We start from the raw sequence: 19,468 nt of genomic DNA, 5'->3' as shown, positions 1-19,468 counted from the left end.
GGGAAGCAGCTCTGGGCAGAGGCCTTGGGACCCCCCAGCTTGATCACTTTGCCCAGCAGAGCAGCCATGTCCCCTGAGCCTGGGACAGCCTGGCTCCCCCACCTAGGGGTTCCCGCAGGGCTGAGGGTCAGGTCAGCCTGGGACCCTCTCCACCTCCGAGGCCACCCTCCTCCCCTCACCCAGGCACCCGCACCCTTTCCTGCTGGTCCAGCCGGCACTTTCCCTTTTCCAAAAAGAGGTGGAATGAGGGTGTGGCCTGAAGTTGGTGCCAAACCTCGATTTCTGAATGCAGCATCCTTGAGCAGGAGGCACCTCTCTAGCCTCTCCTGGCTCTGTCTCCTTCGTCTGCTGTCATTTGGAGGAGACAAAGTGAGCACCATTCCCTGACTCCTGTGGGTTTAGAATCCAGGGCTAAAATCTACTTTACCCTCTCTCACCTGAATTTTAGGAATGTCCCCTTCCCTGGCTTTATCCCTCCTGCCCGCCTGAATTAACTGGGTCACCTGATGACCCTCTGGGTTTCCTGTCTCTCCCCGGTTCCATATGACATGCACAAGCCTTGTCTTGGCTTGGAAACCACGGGGACCCCCCTTTGACCTCCAGGTCAGATGCCAGCGCTCCCCATCAGCATCTGTCTTCCCCACTCCCGGCCGCCCACTTCCTCCTCGAACCCTAGCTAAGGGGCTGTGGTACAAACAAAGGAGCCAAGACTGGGAGGAATCAAGCAATAGCCCCTTTGTTTAAAAATACAGCATTGTTCTCACACAGGAGTTTGTGCAAAGCCCGAGAGCCTGAGGTTGTGCTGTGGTGCATGTGACAGCTGGTGCTCGTTCCCTGGCTGGAGTCACGCCCTTGTTGGGAAATGTGCAGAACTCTGAGACAACTCTGTGTCGGCTGGTTCGGAGCCTCCAGGAAGGCAGTGGGGCCAGGCTGGCTGGGGTCCTTCACTGGGGGTGCTGCAGCCCTTGTGTGCCAGGTGCCCCAGGCCTGAGAGTAAGTCCTCCCTGAGCAGGAGCCAGGGTCACAGGGGTACTGAGCCCTGAGCATCATAATTCCTCAGGGTGAGGATGTTGTGAAGGCCTGCTGAGCTGGCCCTGTGTTTACTAACTGGTTTGTTTATTGACTCCTGTGCTTCTCACTCAGCTCCAGCAAGTACATCCCCATCTCACGTATGGGAAGAGGGAGGCTGCCGAAAGTCAGCCAGCACAAGCAGGCCCGCAGGCTGGTCAGCGCAGCTGGCTGATGGTGGGGTAGGGCAGTGCCAGGAACAGGGCAAGAGCCCAGCTAACGCCCCTGCCGGAGCCTGAACAAAAGTGCAGGACGCAGGATGCTGCTCAGCTCTGGTGGGAGGGCCTCTCAGAGGAGATAGCCTGGGGGCACGGCTGGGGGAGAGGGGCTGTCTCCTGGTCACTCCGACCGCCCTCTACTTGGCTGCAGAGATGGGCCCTGCGTCCAGGCCTCTACCCTCGGTGGGGACAGTCCTCCCAGGCCCACCTCGCAGGACCAGAGGCTTTGTCGTCTGCTCACAGGAAAAATGCACACTGAACAAGTCCTGCAGGGCCCTTGGGTGTCGGCCGATGACCTCGGCGGTGGGCCTCCTACTACCCCCATGCGGCCTAGTTTTGCGTCCTCCTGCTCTCTGCCCCGAGTCCCTGGCTCCTTCTGGTCTCCACAGCGACGCTGCCTCTCCCGGCTTCCCTGGTGGTCCAGGGCACCCAGGGTCGAGCGCTGAGAACGCTCCTGTGTGCAGGCTGCCAGGCTTGCCCGTCGACCCTCTCCCAGCCCTGCCCCGGGCGAGTACAGCCGGGGGCACAGAGCGCCCCGAGGGCTGCTGGGAAAGGCCGCATGGCGGGTGACACCTAGCCTCGCCCTGCTTTCGAGCTGAGAGAAGCAGGGGGCAAGGCCCAGCGCGCGGGAAGGCGGTGCCGCGCAGCCAGAGAGTGCAGGCTTCGACCAAACATGTGCTGAGTAAAGCACATCCTGGGAGCCGTGCGTGCATGCGTGTGCGTGGTGCGTGCGTGCGTGGTGCATGCGGGTGTGCGTTCTGCGTGCGTGTGCTCTGCTAGCTCTCGTGGGGCAGCGGCACTGCAGTGGCGTTCGCGGCCGGGCGTTGGTGTCCAGTCCGCCCACGAGCTGGGCCCCGAACCCCACCAAGCAGCCTGCGCTTCCCCGGCCGGGTCGGAGCCCCTTCGCTCGCCCAGGGTCACAGCCAAGAAGGGTTCAACCCGGGGAGGGGGGGGGCGAGTCGGCTGAGCGTCCCCCAGAGGGTTTACGTCGTGGTAAGGCGGGTACTTGGAGAGCGGACTTGGAGTGCCGTGCACGTGCACAGACACGCGCCCGGAGCTTCACGGACCGCGCGTGCCCGGCTGCTCACACGCCCCCACAGCGCTCAGCGGCCCGCACTTCCCCCGCCCCCTCCTTGGCACCGGCCCCCCCAGCCCTGCAGCTGGTCTGGGCGCTGTCCCGGCAGGATGCGGGCGGGCCCGGGGTGGGCCGCTCCTCCCGGGGAGAACAATGAGGCCGGTCTCAGGACGGGCCCGGGGCGGGTGGGGGGCCTGGAGCCACATCAGAGCCGCGGAGCTGCGGCCCCCGGGGCGACGGCTGAGTGACGAGGCCTGAGTCACACACCCCACCAGCCCGTGTGGAGGCACGTCCGGAGGCGCTCGGGCGCGCGTTCAGGGGTATCGGCTCCGCGGCTCCTTGACTCTTCCCGCCGGGCTGACGGTGCGCCGGCCCGGGACCCGCAGGAGGCTCCGTGCCTGGGCTCCCGGGCCGCGCTTTCCGCTCCCGTCGCTGCCCTGCGCGCCCCGCGGCTCTGTGGCCGCCGGCCCCGTCTTGGACGGCGGGTCGGGGCGCCGCCGGCCCCTCACCTCTGCCCGCACGGGGTGCCCGCCTGCCTCAGAGGATGTGTCCCGCTTTACCAGGGATGAAACGCTGGCGCCTCAACAGCCTTTTCATCGGCGGGAGCTGGGCCCCCACTCCCCCAGCCCCTGCCCCACACCCCGTGTCCAGCACACACCTCAGCACAGGCATTTCTTGCAGGAAATGCAGACCCTGGGGCTTGCGGTGGAAGTGCATCCCTGGGAGGAGGGAGCTGACAGAGGCCAGTGGCTGCTGTTAGGGGTTTGAGGCGCTGGCCGGGTCCCGAGAGTGACAGGCACACGTGCAGTCCCCGGGCTGGGAGGGAACCCGGGGCCGGGCGGCGCGCAGACTGTGGGGCTCTTGCCCACTGGTCACTGAGGGACAGGAGGCGGAGGAAATGCTGTGCACGCTCTGGCAGGCAGTCTGTAGGCACTGGCTCACTTAATCCGTACAAGGACCCTAGGAGTTTGGGGGTGTTCCCCCATTATTATGGATGAGGTGACAGAGAGTAGTTAAGAGCCCTCAGTCAGGTGGGTAAATCAAGGAGAGAGTTGACTTCAGTCTTCCCTCTGCTTTCTCAAGAGTAAAGTGGAAGCAACATTGGTATCCACGTTGGGGTCATTGGGAGAATTCAGTGGGATTGTTTGGATAAAGGGCCGCCGACACTGGACACACAGTGGACCTCCAGCAGGTGCCGGCTGTTCCTGCCGTGATCATCTGTGTGCAGGGTACCTTGGAGGCGTGGCGCGGAAGCCGCCCTCAGGGTCTCATAATGTGGGAAGGCAGCTAGTCTAGGTGGGACTTGGCAGGATCCCGCACCCTCTGGATGGAGAAGAGGAGAAGGAGCCTGGGGGTGCGGTGGGGGGGACAGCAGGAGAGAGACACTGCAGGCCTAGAGGGCCGTGGAATCCTGCTGGCCAGTCTGGGGATGGTCCCAGGAGCCCGTGGGGTCTCGGATAAAACGTCCACAGGGGTCCTGCGTGTTGAGTAGCCCCGTCCTGCTCTAACGTCTGTGAACTTTTCTCTGGCTTGTCCCTGATGAGGGGTCAGCTTCTTCCTCGACCCTCATCATGGCCCATCCCCCTGGGAGGAGGGAGCCTCGGGGAGCACCACGTGGGGCCGGGGGACACGGTCTGCTCATCTGCCTGCTTCTGTCTTGCAGAGACCTGAGCATGAACAACCTCACAGAGCTCTGGCCTGGCGTCTTCCACCACCTGCGCTTCCTGGAGGAGCTGTGAGTAGAGGCCTTGGTCGAGGTTGGGAGGGGCTGGCGGGAAGGGCTGGAGGGGGTACTATGACCTCTGACACCAGGGCACTGGGCTTCCTGGGGGGAGCGGGAGTCTGGCAGAAGGAGCCATTCTGAGAGAGGGTCAGCGCCACCTGCCGAGGCATGGGGCTGAGTGGGGGCAGCGTGGACATAGGAACTTGGACGTGAGCCTCCACCTCCCTGAAGCTGACCAGCTTGCTGTCAACATTTCTCCTTTCCTTGAAAGTGAGAGTTGCTGAGTCGTATCCGGCTCTTTTTGCGACTCCATGGACTATACAGTCCATGGAATTCTCTAGGCCAGAATACTGGAGTGGGTAGCCTTTCCCTTCTGCAGGGGATCTTCCCAACCCAGGGATCAAACTCAGGTCTCTCAGATGGCAGGCGGATTCTTTACCAGCTGAGCCACCAGGGAAGCCCCTTTCCTTGGGGCCGTCCTTGACCTGCCCTTGTCCCCCGGGTCTGGCCGCTGGCCACTCCCTGTCCTGGTGGTCCTTCCTCTGCAGTGAGTGCCCCCTCGTCCCCTCCGCCGGGGGCTGCCCCAGCGCGTAAGGACAAACCGCTGCTTCCTCTCTGATACACTCTGTCCATTGTGGGTGGCTCTCACCAGCTCACGAGCCTTCTCTGGTTCCCCACAACCCAGAAAAGCTGCTTCAAGGACCCTCCCTCACTTGGCCCAAGCCCACCAGCCAGCTGTGCTCCACGGGAGCCAGTTTCCCCTCCAGCCCAGCAGGTCCACTATCTCTCTACTCTTATCAGGGCCAACACAAGGCCCACTTCCTCCAGGAAGCCCTCTCGGGTTGGTCCCTTCCCACAGCCTGGAAGCCTGCATGCTGGTCTGACGCGCTAGTGCCGTGCTGAGTGAGTCAGCGCCTCGGCCCGAGCGCCTTCTGTCTCCTTGGGGCAGCCAGCCGCCCTCTTGCCACCCTGCCCTCCTCCTCGCCTGACCCCCAGGATCCCAGCCTGCTGGTTCATGCTGGGCACCACCAATCTTGGGGTTCCGCTGGTTTCGCTTAAACTCTCAGATCAGGCTCCTGGTTCCAAACACTCAGCACTCCACCTGCACCCCAAGCCCTCTCCCCCCGCACAGCCCTCCCCACCGGGCCCTGGGCAGGCCCCCGAGGGCACCCTGCCCCGCCCGAGCGCACGAGCAATGCCTACAGACGCTGGCTCTCGGCGTCAGGACGCGCATTGACCCGGAGTGGGGAGAGGCCTCTTGGAGGAACCGTGGGCCGTTCTCAGGGGAAGGGACAGCGAGGCCGCGGCGGGGGGGGCCTGCCTGGTGAGAAGGAACGCAGGACAGCAGCCACGGAGTCAGGCTGGTGACGTGCACAGCCTGAGCCCGGGGCTGGTCCTCTGTCCTCCACTCCCCGAGGGGCTTGTTGGCCCATTTTGGAGGCAGAAATGCCTTCCTACGGAACCCAAGTGTGGAGACCCCAAAGATCACAGCACCTTTTTTGAAACAGGAAGTTTTGAGAGAAGCCTGCATGCTGCAAAATGAAGATTCCACTTTCTGTGACAAAAATGAAAAGGAGCCAAATAAAGGGAAATAAAATGAAATAAAGGGAAATAAAAAATGAAATGAAAAATGGAAATGACATAAAGTGAAATGAAGGGAAATAAAGTGAAATAAAATAAGATGAAATAAAGTGAAATAAGATGAAGTAAAATAAATAAGCAAAATGAAAGGAAAAACAACAAATTTCAGCTAGAGACGCTCAGTAGAGAGATCAAAAAAGACAGCTTCTGAGCTGTGTCAGCCCAGCTCCCATGTCAGCAGGCCTCTGAGAGCCGAGTCCTGGTGATGCCCGTGGGGACTTTGAGGTCCCCATGCACCTTGCAGACTCCGATGGGGATGCGTGTCAGGCGCCCTCTGCCTCATTTATTCCTTTTAGGGTTGATGGTCACCTGTGACCAGTGTGGAAGTTCTTGACTAGACCACAGTGGTAGATTCGTTCCTACACCCTGCTTCTGCTCCAGATTAGTGGGGTTGGATGTGCAGTTTGGAGCTCAGGGAGACCCACACATCTGTCCACTGCCGACAGGACAGCACAGGGCAGGCTGTGGGTGGATGTGGCTCAGAAGACGATCGGGTCTGGGAGATGCCACACACTCTCTGAACTGAGCCTCAGTTTCCTCCTCTGCAAGTGGGGGTCCTTGTGAGGTCAGCAGGGCAGTCTCACCACCACCCTCCCCACCCACGTCCCCGGACTCTGCTGTGGGGCCACCACCCTGCCCGGCCACCCGCCAGCATCACCCGCCCTTCTCTCTGGTTTGCAGGCGCCTCTCCGGGAACCGCCTCGCGCACATCTCGGGACAAGCGTTCTCTGGCCTCGGCAGCCTGAAAATCCTGTAAGTCTAAGCCCCGTGTTACGTGGAGACTTAGCTTTGAGGACTCTGGGCAAAAGGAGGCTTGGTAGCTTGTGTCTTGCTTTGCCACTGGCTTGCTTATTTCCTTCTCTTCACTCTTCCCTTTAATTATTTCCAGGTCTTTGCTTTTGCCTTGTCCGTAAGAAAGTTGCTGGTTTGCAAACAAAAGTTTAACGGCCGGATGCTTGCACCACACTGTCAGGAAGTGTGGTGTACCGTGAACACGGCCCGTGGGTCCAGGCAGGTCAGGCCTCTCAGGCCAGGAGGAGCTGGACTGTTTCTGCAGAGAAGACTCCACACTGGATTCTTAACTGCCCTTCCCTTTGAACCCTGGCCTCAGTGTGGAATCCCCCACCTCCAGTTCCCAGGCATCTGTGTCCTTGAAGCGGAAGGAACCTGAGGTTGGAAGAGAACCCTGCGTTGCTCTTTGTTGACCCCACAACCCCCTTGGGGGAGGGGACGTGAAGGCAGCCTCTCCCCAACCCTAGTCCCCGCCCCGTCCCTGCGAAGAGTGTGGGTGAAAGGAAGTACGAACGGAAAGGAACTCGGGGTCCGAGGGCAGGCTGGGGAGGGTCCTCAGAGGGCCTGACCCCTGGCTGGGGGCGAAGTGGATCCTGGGGGCCGACCCCAAAGCGCCTGAAGCCCCCCTGCAGCGGTGAGCCGCCCCCACAGCCCCGCCCTAACCTGCAGGGCTTTGTACAAGGCGATCACCAAGGTGTCAGTTCAGTTCAGTTGCTCAGTCGTGTCCGACTCTGCGACCCCATGAATCACAGCACGCCAGACCTCCCTGTCCATCACCAACTCCCGGAGTTCACTCAAACTCATGCCCATGGAGTTGGTGATGGCATCCAGCCATCTCATCCTCTGTCGTCCCCTTCTCCTGCCCCCAATCCCTCCCAGCATCAGAGTCTTTTCCAATGAGTCAACTCTTCGCATGAGGTGGCCAAAGTATTGGAGTTTCAGCTTTAGCATCAGTCTTTCCAATGAACACCCAGGACTTATCTCCTTTAGAATGGACTGGTTGGATCTCCTTGCAGGCCAAGGGACTCTCAAGAGTCTTCTCCAACACCACAGTTCAAAAGCATCAATTCTTCCGCGCTCAGCCTTCCTCACAGTCCAACTCTTACATCCATACATGACCACTGGATAAACCATAGCCTTGACTAGATGGACCTTTGTTGGCAAAGTAATGTCTCTGCTTTTTAATATGCTGTCTAGCTTGGTCATAACTTTCCTTCTAAGGAGTAAGCGTCTTTTAATTTCATGGCTGCAGTCACCATCTGCAGTGATTTTGGAGCCCAGAAAAATAAAGTCTGACACTGTTTCCCCTGTTTCCCCATCTATTTCTCATGAAGTGATGGGACCAGATGCCATGATCTTCGTTTTCTGAATGTTGAGCTTTAAGCCAACGTTTTCACTCTCCACTTTCACTTTCATCAAGAGGCTTTTGAGTTCCTCTTCACTTTCTGCCTTAAGGGTGGTGTCATCTGCATATCTGAGGTTATTGATATTTCTCCCAGCAATCTTGATTCCAGCTTGTGCTTCTTCCAGCCGGCATTTCTCATGATGTACTCTGCATATAAGTTAAATAAGCAGGGTGACAATATACAGCCTTGACGTACTCCTTTTCCTATTTGGAACCAGTCTGTTGTTCCATGTCCAGTTCTGACTGTTGCTTCCTGACCTGAATATCGGTTTCTCAAGAGGCAGGTCAGGTGGTTGGTATTCCCATCTCTTTCAGAATTTTTCACAGTTTATTGTGATGCACACAGTCAAAGACTTTGGCATAGTCAATAAAGCAGAAATAGATGCTTTTCTGGCAGCGGATGTTGGCAATTTGATCTCTGGTTCCTCTGCCTTTTCTAAAACCAACTTGAACATCTGGAAGTTCACGGTTCACGAATTGCTGAAGCCTGGCTTGGAGAATTTTGAGCATTACTTTACTAGTGTGTGAGATGAATGCAATTGTGTGGTAGTTTGAGCATTCTTTGGCATTGCCTTTCTTTGGTATTGGAATGAAAACTGACCTTTTCCAGTCCTGTGGCCACTGCTGAGTTTTCCAAATTTGCTGGCATATTGAGTGCAGCACTTATGCAGCATCATCTTTCAGGATTTGAAATAGCTCAACTGGAATGCCATCACCTCCACTAGCTTTGTTCATAGTGATGCTTTCTAAGGCCCACTTGACTTCACATTCCAGGATGTCTGGCTCTAGGTGAGTGATCACACCATCCTGATTATCTGGGTCGTGAAGATCTTTTTTGTACAGTTTTTCTGTGTGTTCTTGCCACCTCTTCTTAATATCTTCTGCTTCTGTTAGGTCCATACCATTTCTGTCCTTTATTGAGCCCATCTTTGCATGAATGTTCCCTTGGTATCTCTAATTTTCTTGAAGAGATCTCTAGTCTTTCCCATTCTGTTGTTTTCCTCAATTTCTTTGCATTGATCGTTGAGGAAAGCTTTCTTATCTCTCCTTGCAATTCTTTGGAACTCTGCATTCAGATGCTTATATCTTCCCTTTTCTCCTTTGCTTTTTGCTTCTCTTCTTTTCACAGCTATTTGTAAGGCCTCCCCAGACAGCCATTTTGCTTTTTTGCATTTCTTTTCCATGGGGATGGTCTTGATCCCTGTCTCCTGTACAGTGTCACGAACCTCAGTCCATAGTTCATCAGGCACTCTATCAGATCTAGTCCCTTAAATCTATTTCTCACTTCCACTGTATAATCATAAGGAATTTGATTTAGGTCATACCTGAATGGTCTAGTGGTTTTCCCTACTTTGTTCAATTTCAGTCTGAATTTGGCAATAAGGAGTTCATGGTCTGAGCCACAGTCAGCTCCCTGTCTTGTTTTTGCTGACTGTATCGAGCTGCTCCATCTTTGGCTGCAAAGAATATAATCAGTCTGATTTCGGTGTTGGCCATCTGGTGATGTCCATGTGTAGAGTCTTCTCTTGTGTTGTTGGAAGAGGGTGTTTGCTATGACCAGTGCATTTTCTTGGCAAAACTCTATTAGTCTTTGCCCTGCTTCATTCTATATTCCAAGGCCAAATTTGCCTGTTACCCCAGGTGTTTCTTGACTTCCTACTTTTGCATTCCAGTCCCCTATAATGAAAAGGACATCTTTTTTGGGTGTTAGTTCTAAAAGGTCTTACAGGTCTTCATAGAACCATTCAACTTCAGCTTCTTCAGCGTTAATGGTTGGGGTATAGGCTTGGATTACTGTGATATTGAATGGTTTGCCTTGGAAAGGAACAGAGATCATTCTGTCGTTTTTGAGGTTGCATCCAAGTACTGCATTTCGGACTCTTTTGTTGACCGTGATGGCTACTTCATTTCTTCTAAGGGATTCCTGCCCACAGTAGTAGATATAATGGTCATCTGAGTTAAATTCACCCATTCCAGTCCATTTTAGTTTCTGATTCCTAGAATGTTGACGTTCACTCTTGCCATCTCTTGTTTGACCACTTCCAATCTGCCTTGATTCATGGACCTGACATTCCAGGTTCCTATGCAATATTGCTCTTTACAGCATTGGACCTTGCTTCTATCGCCAGTCACATCCACAGCTGGGTATTGTTTTTGCTTTGGCTCCATCCCTGCATTCTTTCTGGAGTTATTTCTCCACTGATCTCCAGTAGCATAGTGGGCACCTACTGACCTGGGGAGTTTCTCTTTCAGTATCCTGTCATTTTCATACTCTTCGTGGGATTCTCAAGGCAAGAATACTGAACTGGTTTGCCATTCCCTTCTCCAGTGGACCACATTCTGTCAGACCTCTCCACCATGACCCATCCATCTTGGGTGGCCCCACACGGCATGGCTTAGTTTCATTGCGTTAGACAAGGCTGTGGTCCGTGTGATCAGATTGGCTAGTTTTCTGTGATTATGTTTTCCGTGTGTCTGTCCTCTGATGTCCTCTCGCAACACCTACCGTCTTACTTGCGTTTCTCTTACCTTGGAAGAGGGGTATCTCCTCACGGCTGACCCTCCTGACCTTGAACGTGGAGCAGCTCCTCTCAGCCGCCCTGCACCCGCACGGCCCGGTCCTGTGCCTGTCCTGGGCTGCACCATCTAGAAAGGGGTCTCTTTGCTCCAGGTTGTCTGTGGGTGGGTGGCCCTGTCCGCCCTGCCCGGGAGATTCCTGCTCCCAGCCGGTCAGCAGCCCCACCACCTCCAGGCGCCCTCCTCGCTCGGTGTTGTTCCTCACCCCCTCCTGTCTCCGGGCTGGGGCCCTGGACCCTCCCCACCCCGCTCCTGCTCTGCCTGCAGGCGCCCCATCCCGGCCCTACCTGCCTCCTCTTGGCCTCCCTCTGGCGCTAAGCCCTTCCTGCCTCCTCTCTCTGTCTGTCCTGCTCCCCCTAGTGCTGCTGCCGCCGGCGGGGAGGCACCCCCAAGCCTGACACGGCCTGGGCGGCCTGCTGGGTGGTGGTCCCTGCCCTGGGCAGGCCCAGTCCTGTGGCCAGATTGGAGATCGGGGTTCTGTCTGCTCAGCCTTCAGAAAATGAGACTCACATCCCATGTCTGAGCCTCCAGCTTGTGGATGCGCCTTTCTTCCTCGCCTGCCTTAGGCAGTTAATCAAAGCCTCCCGAAGCTGCAATCCCACCCCCTCGACATGGTGCTGGCCCCGCAGGTTGGGTGGCTGGAGAGGCAGCGGCTGGAGCTGAGGGTAGTCTGCCACTGACCCCCAATGGCACCCCTAAGACCCCTCAGTCACCCACAGCCTTCGTGCCTGCTCTTTGCCTGCAGGCCTCCTCTGCTTCAGGGATGGGGGGTGCGTTGAGGAAGGCACCCACCTACCTAATGCCCTCAGAGCGGAGGTGCCGCCCGCATCTGGGTGAAAAGGGCGGGTGTGCCGGCCTGGGGGCACCTTTCTGCCCCCAACTCTTCCCTGACCTCCTCTCTGCCCACATCCCCCCGCCCCCCTCGCCAGAGGCCAGCAGGGAAGTACCCCCCGGAGACAGTGGCCACCCAGGCCCCCTAGAGCCGGGTGAGCAGGCCCCTTGCGCAGTGCCGCAGGGCTCTGGAGTGGCTTTCTGACTGTTCTGAGCATGGCTCTGGGGCCTGGGGTTGGTTGGGGTCCCCATTTCTCCCCCTCTTGCTCTCAGGCTCACAGCCCTGCTGGTCCAGGAGGGCAGTCCTCCGAGTGGCTCACGTGCCTGGCTGGATGTGCCTGCTTTTGCAGGGTCATTTGTGCTGGCTTTCTGACCTGAGGGCTGCAAGTTGTCCCTGCAGACACGCACACCACAAAGGCATTTGCCTGGGCACCTGCACAGCCTCCAGTTCCCAGGGAAGCCGCAGGCTCTCAGCTGCAGAGGAGACTGAGGCCTGGAGAGGAGATGCGGCATCTTCTGGGCCGGGATGCTGGAGGGGCCCCTGCCCTGCTTTCCTGCCTTGCTGCCCTGGGTGTCTCCTCAATGTCTTCCCGGGCGCCTCGTCCCAGAAGCCCCTGGGAGGCGCCCTCCCGGCCCTGTGGACACCCGGGGACAGTCGGGGCTCGGGGCTCAGGCTGGGCTCTGTGGGCTCTGTGGGCTCTGTGGGCGGGGTCCTTCAAGCCCTCTCCTCCTCACAGGATGCTGCAAAACAACCGGCTGGGAGGGATCCCCGCGGAGGCGCTGTGGGAGCTGCCAGGCCTGCAGTCTCTGTGAGTTGGGGAGCGGGCTGGGCGCCTCTGCCTGGGCCTGAATCCCAGGTTCTGATGGTGCGCTCCTGGCCTTGGTTTCCTCGGGGGGTGTGTATGTGCGTGCAGGTGCCCAGCCCCTGTGGAAGGCTGAGGGGACGGGGTCTCCCTGGGTGGCCCTGGGCACCATCCTGGGCCGTCTGCAATTCCGCCGTGGAGCCTGGGTGGGCTTGGAAGCTGCTGCCCCACAACCGTGGCCAGACGGAGCTGTCTCCCTGACCTCGCCAGCTCCCGGGCTTGGCGAGACTTTGAGCTCAGACGCCTCATGGGCCACCAGGGACCCGTCCGGCCCTGCCCAGAGCCCTGTGGTTTCTGTCCATCCACTGGGGCCGTCGTGGTTCCCGGGCGGAAGCAGAGACAGGTGGGGTGAGGGAGGGCCCGGCAGCTCGGTGCTCAGGGCAGGTGCTGGGTGCATGGGGCAGGCCCGGAGCAGGCCGGTGCCCAATGCGTGCCTGTGAGCCGGCTGAATTTGACCGGAGACTAGGTGGCCGGGGGGACTCAGAGTTGGGGCTGGGCCTGGGGGCCCTGAGGCATGTGGAGTGGGTGGTGCCTCCCTGCCTGTGGGTACTGTCCCCCCTCACCAATTGCCCCCACCCCCTCACCCTCCCGTGTCCCCTCATCCCTGCATGTGCTGGGCCTCAGGCCCCACCACCTCCTTTCCCTCCGTCCAGCTCAGTGCTGGCCAAGGTCAGAGGTCAGTGACTAGGAGGCCTGTGTTGCTCCCGTTGCCCAACAAGGGCAGACTAACAGTTCCTCGGGGGTGTTTCCACGGGGTGAGGACCTTCACTGGCCTCCTTCACACTCACTCCGAGCTTAGTTTTGTCCCTGGGACTTTTGTCTTGTGCGTGCTTGGGGACCCTGAGGCTCTCGGGCCACAGAGGCACTCCTGCACTCTCTGAGCAATGGCGGCCCCGCAGCCAGGACCCTCTATGGCCAGCTTCCTCGGCAGCCTCCCTGCTGCCCGGGGGCTCGGGGTCGGATCAGGCCCTGGGCCCGCCACACACGCGTTGTCTCTGGCAGTCCTCTGGCGAGGAGACCTCTGGCCTGCAGGGCAGCTGGCTCTGGTCCTGGCCGCCACCACGCTGACCCTCTGTGCCCGGTGGCCCATCCGCCCGTGGGGCACGGCCCCCCCGCCCACCTCGCAGGGGTTCAGGAGAGCAGGTGCTGATCACTTAACCCACCCGCCCGCCTGGTTCACATGCGCTTGAGGCTTCCCTGGGGAGGCAAAAGCCGAGCCTTTCGCATCTTGAAGAGTCAGTAAGTGTCAGGTGAAGGGGCGGGGAGGGGCATCCCAGGCACAGGGAGCAGCACGTGCGGGGAATCAGGAGGACTGAGAGGCTGCAGAGCACGTGCATGGGGCCACTGTGGTTGGCCGTGCATGTAGCAGGGGAGCTGGTGGGAGGGGCAGGAGAGGAGCAAGATCTGGAATCAGCAAGAGGCCAGGGGGAGGGCCTTGCCAGGGATCCAGAGTGTATGCTTTGGGTCTGGGAAGCCATCAAAGGACCTTCAACGCGAGTTTGCATCACTGAAAGTCACCCCAGCAGCAGTCAAGGAGGCCAGCCTGGAGGCGGTGCTGAAGGAGTGGTTGGCTGACTCTGGGAATATCAAGAAGCTGACTGTCAGGGCTCTGGGGGCAGGGAGTGCCTGGCTCAAGGCCCGGCTCCTGCCCTCACTCCTGTAAGGCCCATGGCGGCCTGGCCTCGGTGCTCCCGTTCTTCTCCAATACCAGGGAGGCCCCTGCTTGCACAGGAGGAGCTGCCGCTCTTGCAGATGTGGGTGGCACGGTGGGTGCTGCCGCCTCCGCGGTTCCTCGTGTGGGCGGCGCTGTCGACCCGCCGTGGGTGAGCACGGGTCGTGGTGCTGGAGAGGACTCCCGGGTGGACGGCCAGGCTGCTCACCGAGAGCCCGGCGGCGTGTGGTAGGGGCTCAGTGAGAATGTGCTGATCGAGGGGTAGGCAAGACGTGCATCGGGGTGAGCCGGGCGGGCACAGGGCCCCTTTGGACTTGCTGGGTGTGCGGTACCGCGGGGGAGTGGCCGGCCTCTGGGACAGAACGGAACGCGGGCCTCTGCTTGCAGGACATTGGAGCGTACTTGTGCGAGCGTGCGTGTGTGTGTGTTGCGGAGAAGGGGGCATAGCCCTACATGAAGGTCCTGTTTCGTGGCTGTTCCATCAGAGTGAGAACCTCCACCTAACTCAGGCGCCCCGTCACAGGTGGACGCGGAAGCCCAGGTTGCTGGGCTGAGAGGCGAGGGCCGGGCCACCATCGGGTGCCCGCGTGCCTGCGCTCCCCACAAGGTGTCTCGCAGGCGTGACCCGGCTCCATGCTTGTGAGCCCCCATAGCAGGGGTCGTCTCTGCTCTCAGAGGAGCAAACAGAAGCTTGGACAAGCTCAGAGCCTCACGCAGGGGTGTTTATCCATGGCCGTGTGCCCCATCACAGCTGCGGGGAAGCCACCGCACCTCCCTCCTTCTCCATCAGGGCCAGGAGAAGGTCCCCCTGCCTGCGGGGCTGCCTCCCGGGGGCCGCCTGTCCACATCGAGCCAGGCCCGTGGGCTCGCCTGGCTTGGGTCCCCGGGGAAGGCTGCCCTGCCCCCCTGCGTAGACCCCCAGGGATGCCCCTGGACTACCCATGGTGGCTCTGTCCTGTGCTCCTGGGACAGGAAGTGGGCTTGTGGAGGGCGAGCGGCAGGAGCAGGGGCGGCCGGGGCACCTGTCCGACTTGGCACTCAGGCTGTCTGGGCCCACAACCCCCCCACCCCAGTTTCTTCCTCCCTGACCTGCGTGGGGGGCGCCAGGCTGGACGTGTCACGCCAGGGTGGAGCCACGGCCAGGAGGAACCACGAGCAGCCTGCCGAGCCCAGGGGAACCAGTGCCTGGGTCGGGGGGAGGCCCAGAAGGGCTCGGCCTGGGCCGAGGGGGCCCAGGTTAGAGTCAGAGGCGCCCAGTGGCAAGAGTCCCGCCTGCACGCCCCGGAAGGCACGCCCCTCGGCACCCCGGCTCTGTGCAGAGGCCCTGCCAGCACCAGCGCAGCGCTCCTCTGCCGCCCTTGGAAACACGACGGGACCTGCAGTGGGGGTGGAGGGCGGGCAGGGCCCATCCCCAAGCGCCTGGTCCCTGGGGGTTTGTGCGGTGGGTGGTCCCTCTGTGAGGGGACTCGCCAAGTGGGGTGGGGAGGAAAGCCACTGGGTCATCCCTTCAGTGCACAGGGTCTCAGGGGCAGGGATCTGAGGTCTTCCTGGGGGGTTTCCGAGCAGGCCCCGCCACGTTCCATATGACTGACCCTCCCCCGAGGGACCGTGGCCCCCCAGACCCGTGGGGGCTAGCACTCGTGGCCCTTTGTATGCGTGAGCCACCAGGACACACACCTCACTACACCTGGCGGCTCTGTGGGGCGCTTAGACTGGTAATTGCATCACCCCCGTGTCACAGATGGGTAAACTGAGGCTCAGTGGGTGCAGGACTCGGCTCAGGGACACAGACTGTGCGTGGAGAGCCGGGGTCAAAACTTGGGCAGCCGGGCCCAGTCCACGTCCGCCCTGGGACACCAGGCTGTCCCAGGGCAACGCTGGGGGACCGAGCGGGCAGATGACCAGCCCGGGCGGTGGCCGGTCGGGGGCTCTGGACCGTGGTGTATCCGGTGCCGCCGCCCCCAGGAACGCACGCTCTGCTAGAGGACGTGTGCGCCCGTGTGTTTGCACCCCAGCTGTGCTGCTGGAACAGGTGAGACACGAGTCCCCTCGCTGATCCCTCGTCTCACCCCCCTTTCCTCCCGGAGGCCTCGCTTCCTGGTTCCATCCTCCGGGGGTGAGGACTGCACACAAGCTGGGGAACCCAGGGACACAGACCATGCAGAACAAGGAGGCAGGGTGGGCTCCTGGGGAGCCAGGCTGCCAATGCGCTGCTGTCCCGGTGGCTCTTGAGAGCCCTGGTCCTGGTCAGACCCCAAGCAGTCTCGGGGGGCCTGGAGGCTCCTGTGCTCATAGCCGTCAGCTCTCCCAGAAACAGCAGTCCCACCCTGGCCACGTGAGGTGCAGTGGAGCCAGGGCCCTGCTGCAGAGCCCCCAGTGTGGGCAGGAGGAGCCGCTTGTGTGTGGGAGGGGTCCCCTGGGGAAGCTCGTTCTCCGGTCTGAGTGATGCGGGAAGGGGAGGCATTGTGGGGCCAGAACGGTGTCTTTGGGGGACAGGCCAGGCAGAGAGCAGTTAGCATAGTCTGGCGGGACCACATAGAGCAGCACTTCTACAAGTGGGGTCCTGGGGCGGCTGCACTGGGACCCCATTGGCCATGCCCTCCCAGGTCCTACCTGCACCCACAAAATCGTAAACTCTGAAGGCGGGACCAGGATCGCATTTTCATGAGCGACACCCACCCCCAGCAGATTCTGACACCCACTACAGAGTGAGAACCAGTGATGCGAGAAAGGGATGTGTGAGTGATCTGGGGGTGTGGGCGTCCCCCACGTGGGCAGCTTCAAACACGAAACCGTACAGTTTGGGGCCAGAGAGAAAGGTCTCAGCAGGGCCGTCCCCTCGTGGAGCCTCTTCGGGTCTGTGGCTGCCGCTGCTCCATGTGGCCGCATCCCCTGTCCTCGCGTGGTCTGTCCTCTGTGTGTGTTTCTGTGTCTCTCACAGGACACATGACAGTGGATTTAGGGTCACCCCGATAATCCAGGAGGTTTCACCTTGAGGTCCGTAGCTTATTCACCCCTGCAAAGACTCTTTTTCCTCTAGGATTCTCTCCACAAGTTCTGCGGGTTATGACGGCGACTTGCCTGCTTGGGAGGTACCACCCAGCCAGCAGTGGGTCGGGTGGCAGAGGAGGGTGGGCAAGGGTCCTGTGGGAAGCGGCGGGGTAGAGTTGAGCACTGAGGAGGCTGGAGTCTTGGTGAGGGCAGTGGCCTGTGAGCCAGCCCCACAGGGAGGGCGGTGTCCGCACAGCGAGGCCGGGAACTGGCAGGAGGAGGGACGTGGCCCGGAGGTCTGGGCGGCTCTGACCCCGGAGGTGCCTGCTCAGCCACAGGCAAGCCCCTGAGCTGATTCTGAGCTCTCAGGTGACCTGCTGGGTGTGCTTAGCATGGCTGAACTTGCCTGCCCACCAGAGAGGGCCCACGGCCCAGCCACGCTGTGGGGCGTGTCGTGGGGTCCCCGGGGATGCCCGAGGTGGCAGATGGCCTCCCTGGCACGGCTATTTTGGGCCCGGTGATTATAGGCTGCTTTATTTGGATCTCCCAAGGTTCCGGGAGTTGATTACTACGTGCGTCTGGGGTAGAGGCTGCTTCGAGGTGGGTGGTGCTGGGGCATACGGGCAGCCCCCTGCATGTAATGAGGGTCTGACACAGGTCTTTGGTCTCCCAGAGACACTAGGTGAGTGTCTGTGTGTTGGGGACCCTGTGGGGGTTCTTTTCAGACGTAAATGTTGGTCTGGGGTAGAGTTGGCCCCAGCTGGGCCACCCAGGAGCAGCGTGGCGCTCAGCACTTGTGGGCTCCTCAGCCCTGCAGAGCTCCTACAGGCCTCGGCCTGAGATGTCAGAGGCACCTCTGAGTGGGGGCTGACCACTCAGATTGAGATTGAGTGCACATGGGCCCCAGGTAGAGCCCGGAAGTGGGGTGACCCCCTCCCCGCAGGGGAGATGACAGAGGCCAGGTTCCTTCCTCCTGCATTAACGCCTCCTCTTGAGCAGCTAGTTGCAGTGCAGAACCCCGGCCCGGGTTCTGGTTGCAGCTGGAGGGAAGAAGAGACCCAACCGCTGGTGTCGATCCATCTGCTCATCCACCCATCCATCCACTAATCGTCCATCCATCCATCCATCCATCCACCCATCCACTAATCCACTCATGCATCCATCCACCCATCCATCCACTTATCCATCCATCCATCTACCCATCCACCCATCCATCCAACCGTCCATCCATCCATCTAACCATCCATCCATCTGTCCATCTGCCTATCCACCCATCCATCTGTTCTTCACCCATCCAGCCTTTCAACCATCATCCACCCACCCACCTATCCATCCATCTGCCCACCCATCCAACCATCCATCCATCATCCATCCATCCACTTATCCATCCATCCATCCATCCATCCACTCATCCACCCATCCATCCACCCATCCGTCCAACCATCCATCCAACCATCCATCCATCCATCCACTCATCCACTAATCCACCCATCCATCCAACCATCCATCCATCCATCTATCCATCCACCCATCCACTAATCCACCCATCCATCCACTCATCCACCATCCATCCAACTGTCCATCCATCCATCTAACCATCCATCCATCCATCTGTCCATCCGCCTATCCACCCATCCATCCGTTCTTCATCCATCCAGCCATTCAACCATCATCCATCCACCCACCCATCCATCCAACCATTCAGTCATCATCCACCCGCCCACTCACCAATCCATCCATCCATCCATGCATCTACCCATCCATGCATCCACCCATCCATTCATTCACCTACCCATCCACCCATCCTTCCATCCATCCATCCACCCACCCACCCTTCCACCCACCCACCTATCCACCCATCCATTCACCCATCCATTCACCCATCCATTCATCCACCCACCCACCCATCCATCCATCTTTCCATCCACCCATCTACCCATCCACTTATCCAGCCATTCACCCACTCACTCATCCGTCCATCCATTCATCCCCCCATCCATCCATCTTTCCACCCATCCATCCATCTTTCCACCCATCCATCCATCTAACCATCCACCCATCCATCCACCCATCTACCCATCCACCTATCCAGCCATTCACCTGCCCACTCATCCGTCCATCCATTCATCCCCCCATCCATCCATCTTTCCACCCATCCATCCATCTAACCATCCACCCATCCATCCACCCATCTACCCATCCACCTATCCAGCCATTCACCCACCCACCCATCCACCCACCCATCCATCCATCTTTCCACCCATCCACCCATCTACCCATCCACCTATCCAGCCATTCACCTGCCCACCCATCCATGCATCTGTCCATCTATCCTCTGTCCATCCCTCTAACCACCTGTGCATCCATCCATGCACACATCTGTCATTCCATCTACCTATCTATCCATCTACCTATCTATCCATCCATCCATCCATTCTTCATCCATCCAACCAACCATCCACCCACCCATGCATCCATCCATTCATCTGTCCATCCATCCTCCAACCATCCATCCATCCAACTGTTTGCTTGCTTGTTTAAGCCTTGACAAGTGCCTGAGCTCAATAATAAAACAAGGGCCTTGCCTTTCAGCAGCTCCTGCTTATTTTGGG

General features: G+C 59.3%; 1 protein-coding gene across 1 annotated transcript in view; it reads left to right on the top strand.

The window, feature by feature from the left end:
- The window catches only part of LGR6 (leucine rich repeat containing G protein-coupled receptor 6), an 86,900-nt gene that overhangs the window by 13,676 nt on the left and 53,756 nt on the right, over positions 1–19,468 (top strand). The window contains exons 2-4 of the mRNA XM_055583825.1: positions 4,025–4,096; positions 6,407–6,478; positions 12,068–12,139. Of these exons, the coding sequence (XP_055439800.1) occupies positions 4,025–4,096; positions 6,407–6,478; positions 12,068–12,139 (216 nt within the window). The remainder of the gene's footprint in view (positions 1–4,024; positions 4,097–6,406; positions 6,479–12,067; positions 12,140–19,468) is intronic.

This window comes from Bubalus kerabau, chromosome 5, assembly GCF_029407905.1.
Source record: "Bubalus kerabau isolate K-KA32 ecotype Philippines breed swamp buffalo chromosome 5, PCC_UOA_SB_1v2, whole genome shotgun sequence".
Classification (NCBI taxonomy): Eukaryota; Metazoa; Chordata; class Mammalia; order Artiodactyla; family Bovidae; genus Bubalus; species Bubalus kerabau.
This window is presented reverse-complemented; position numbering and strand designations above follow the sequence as displayed.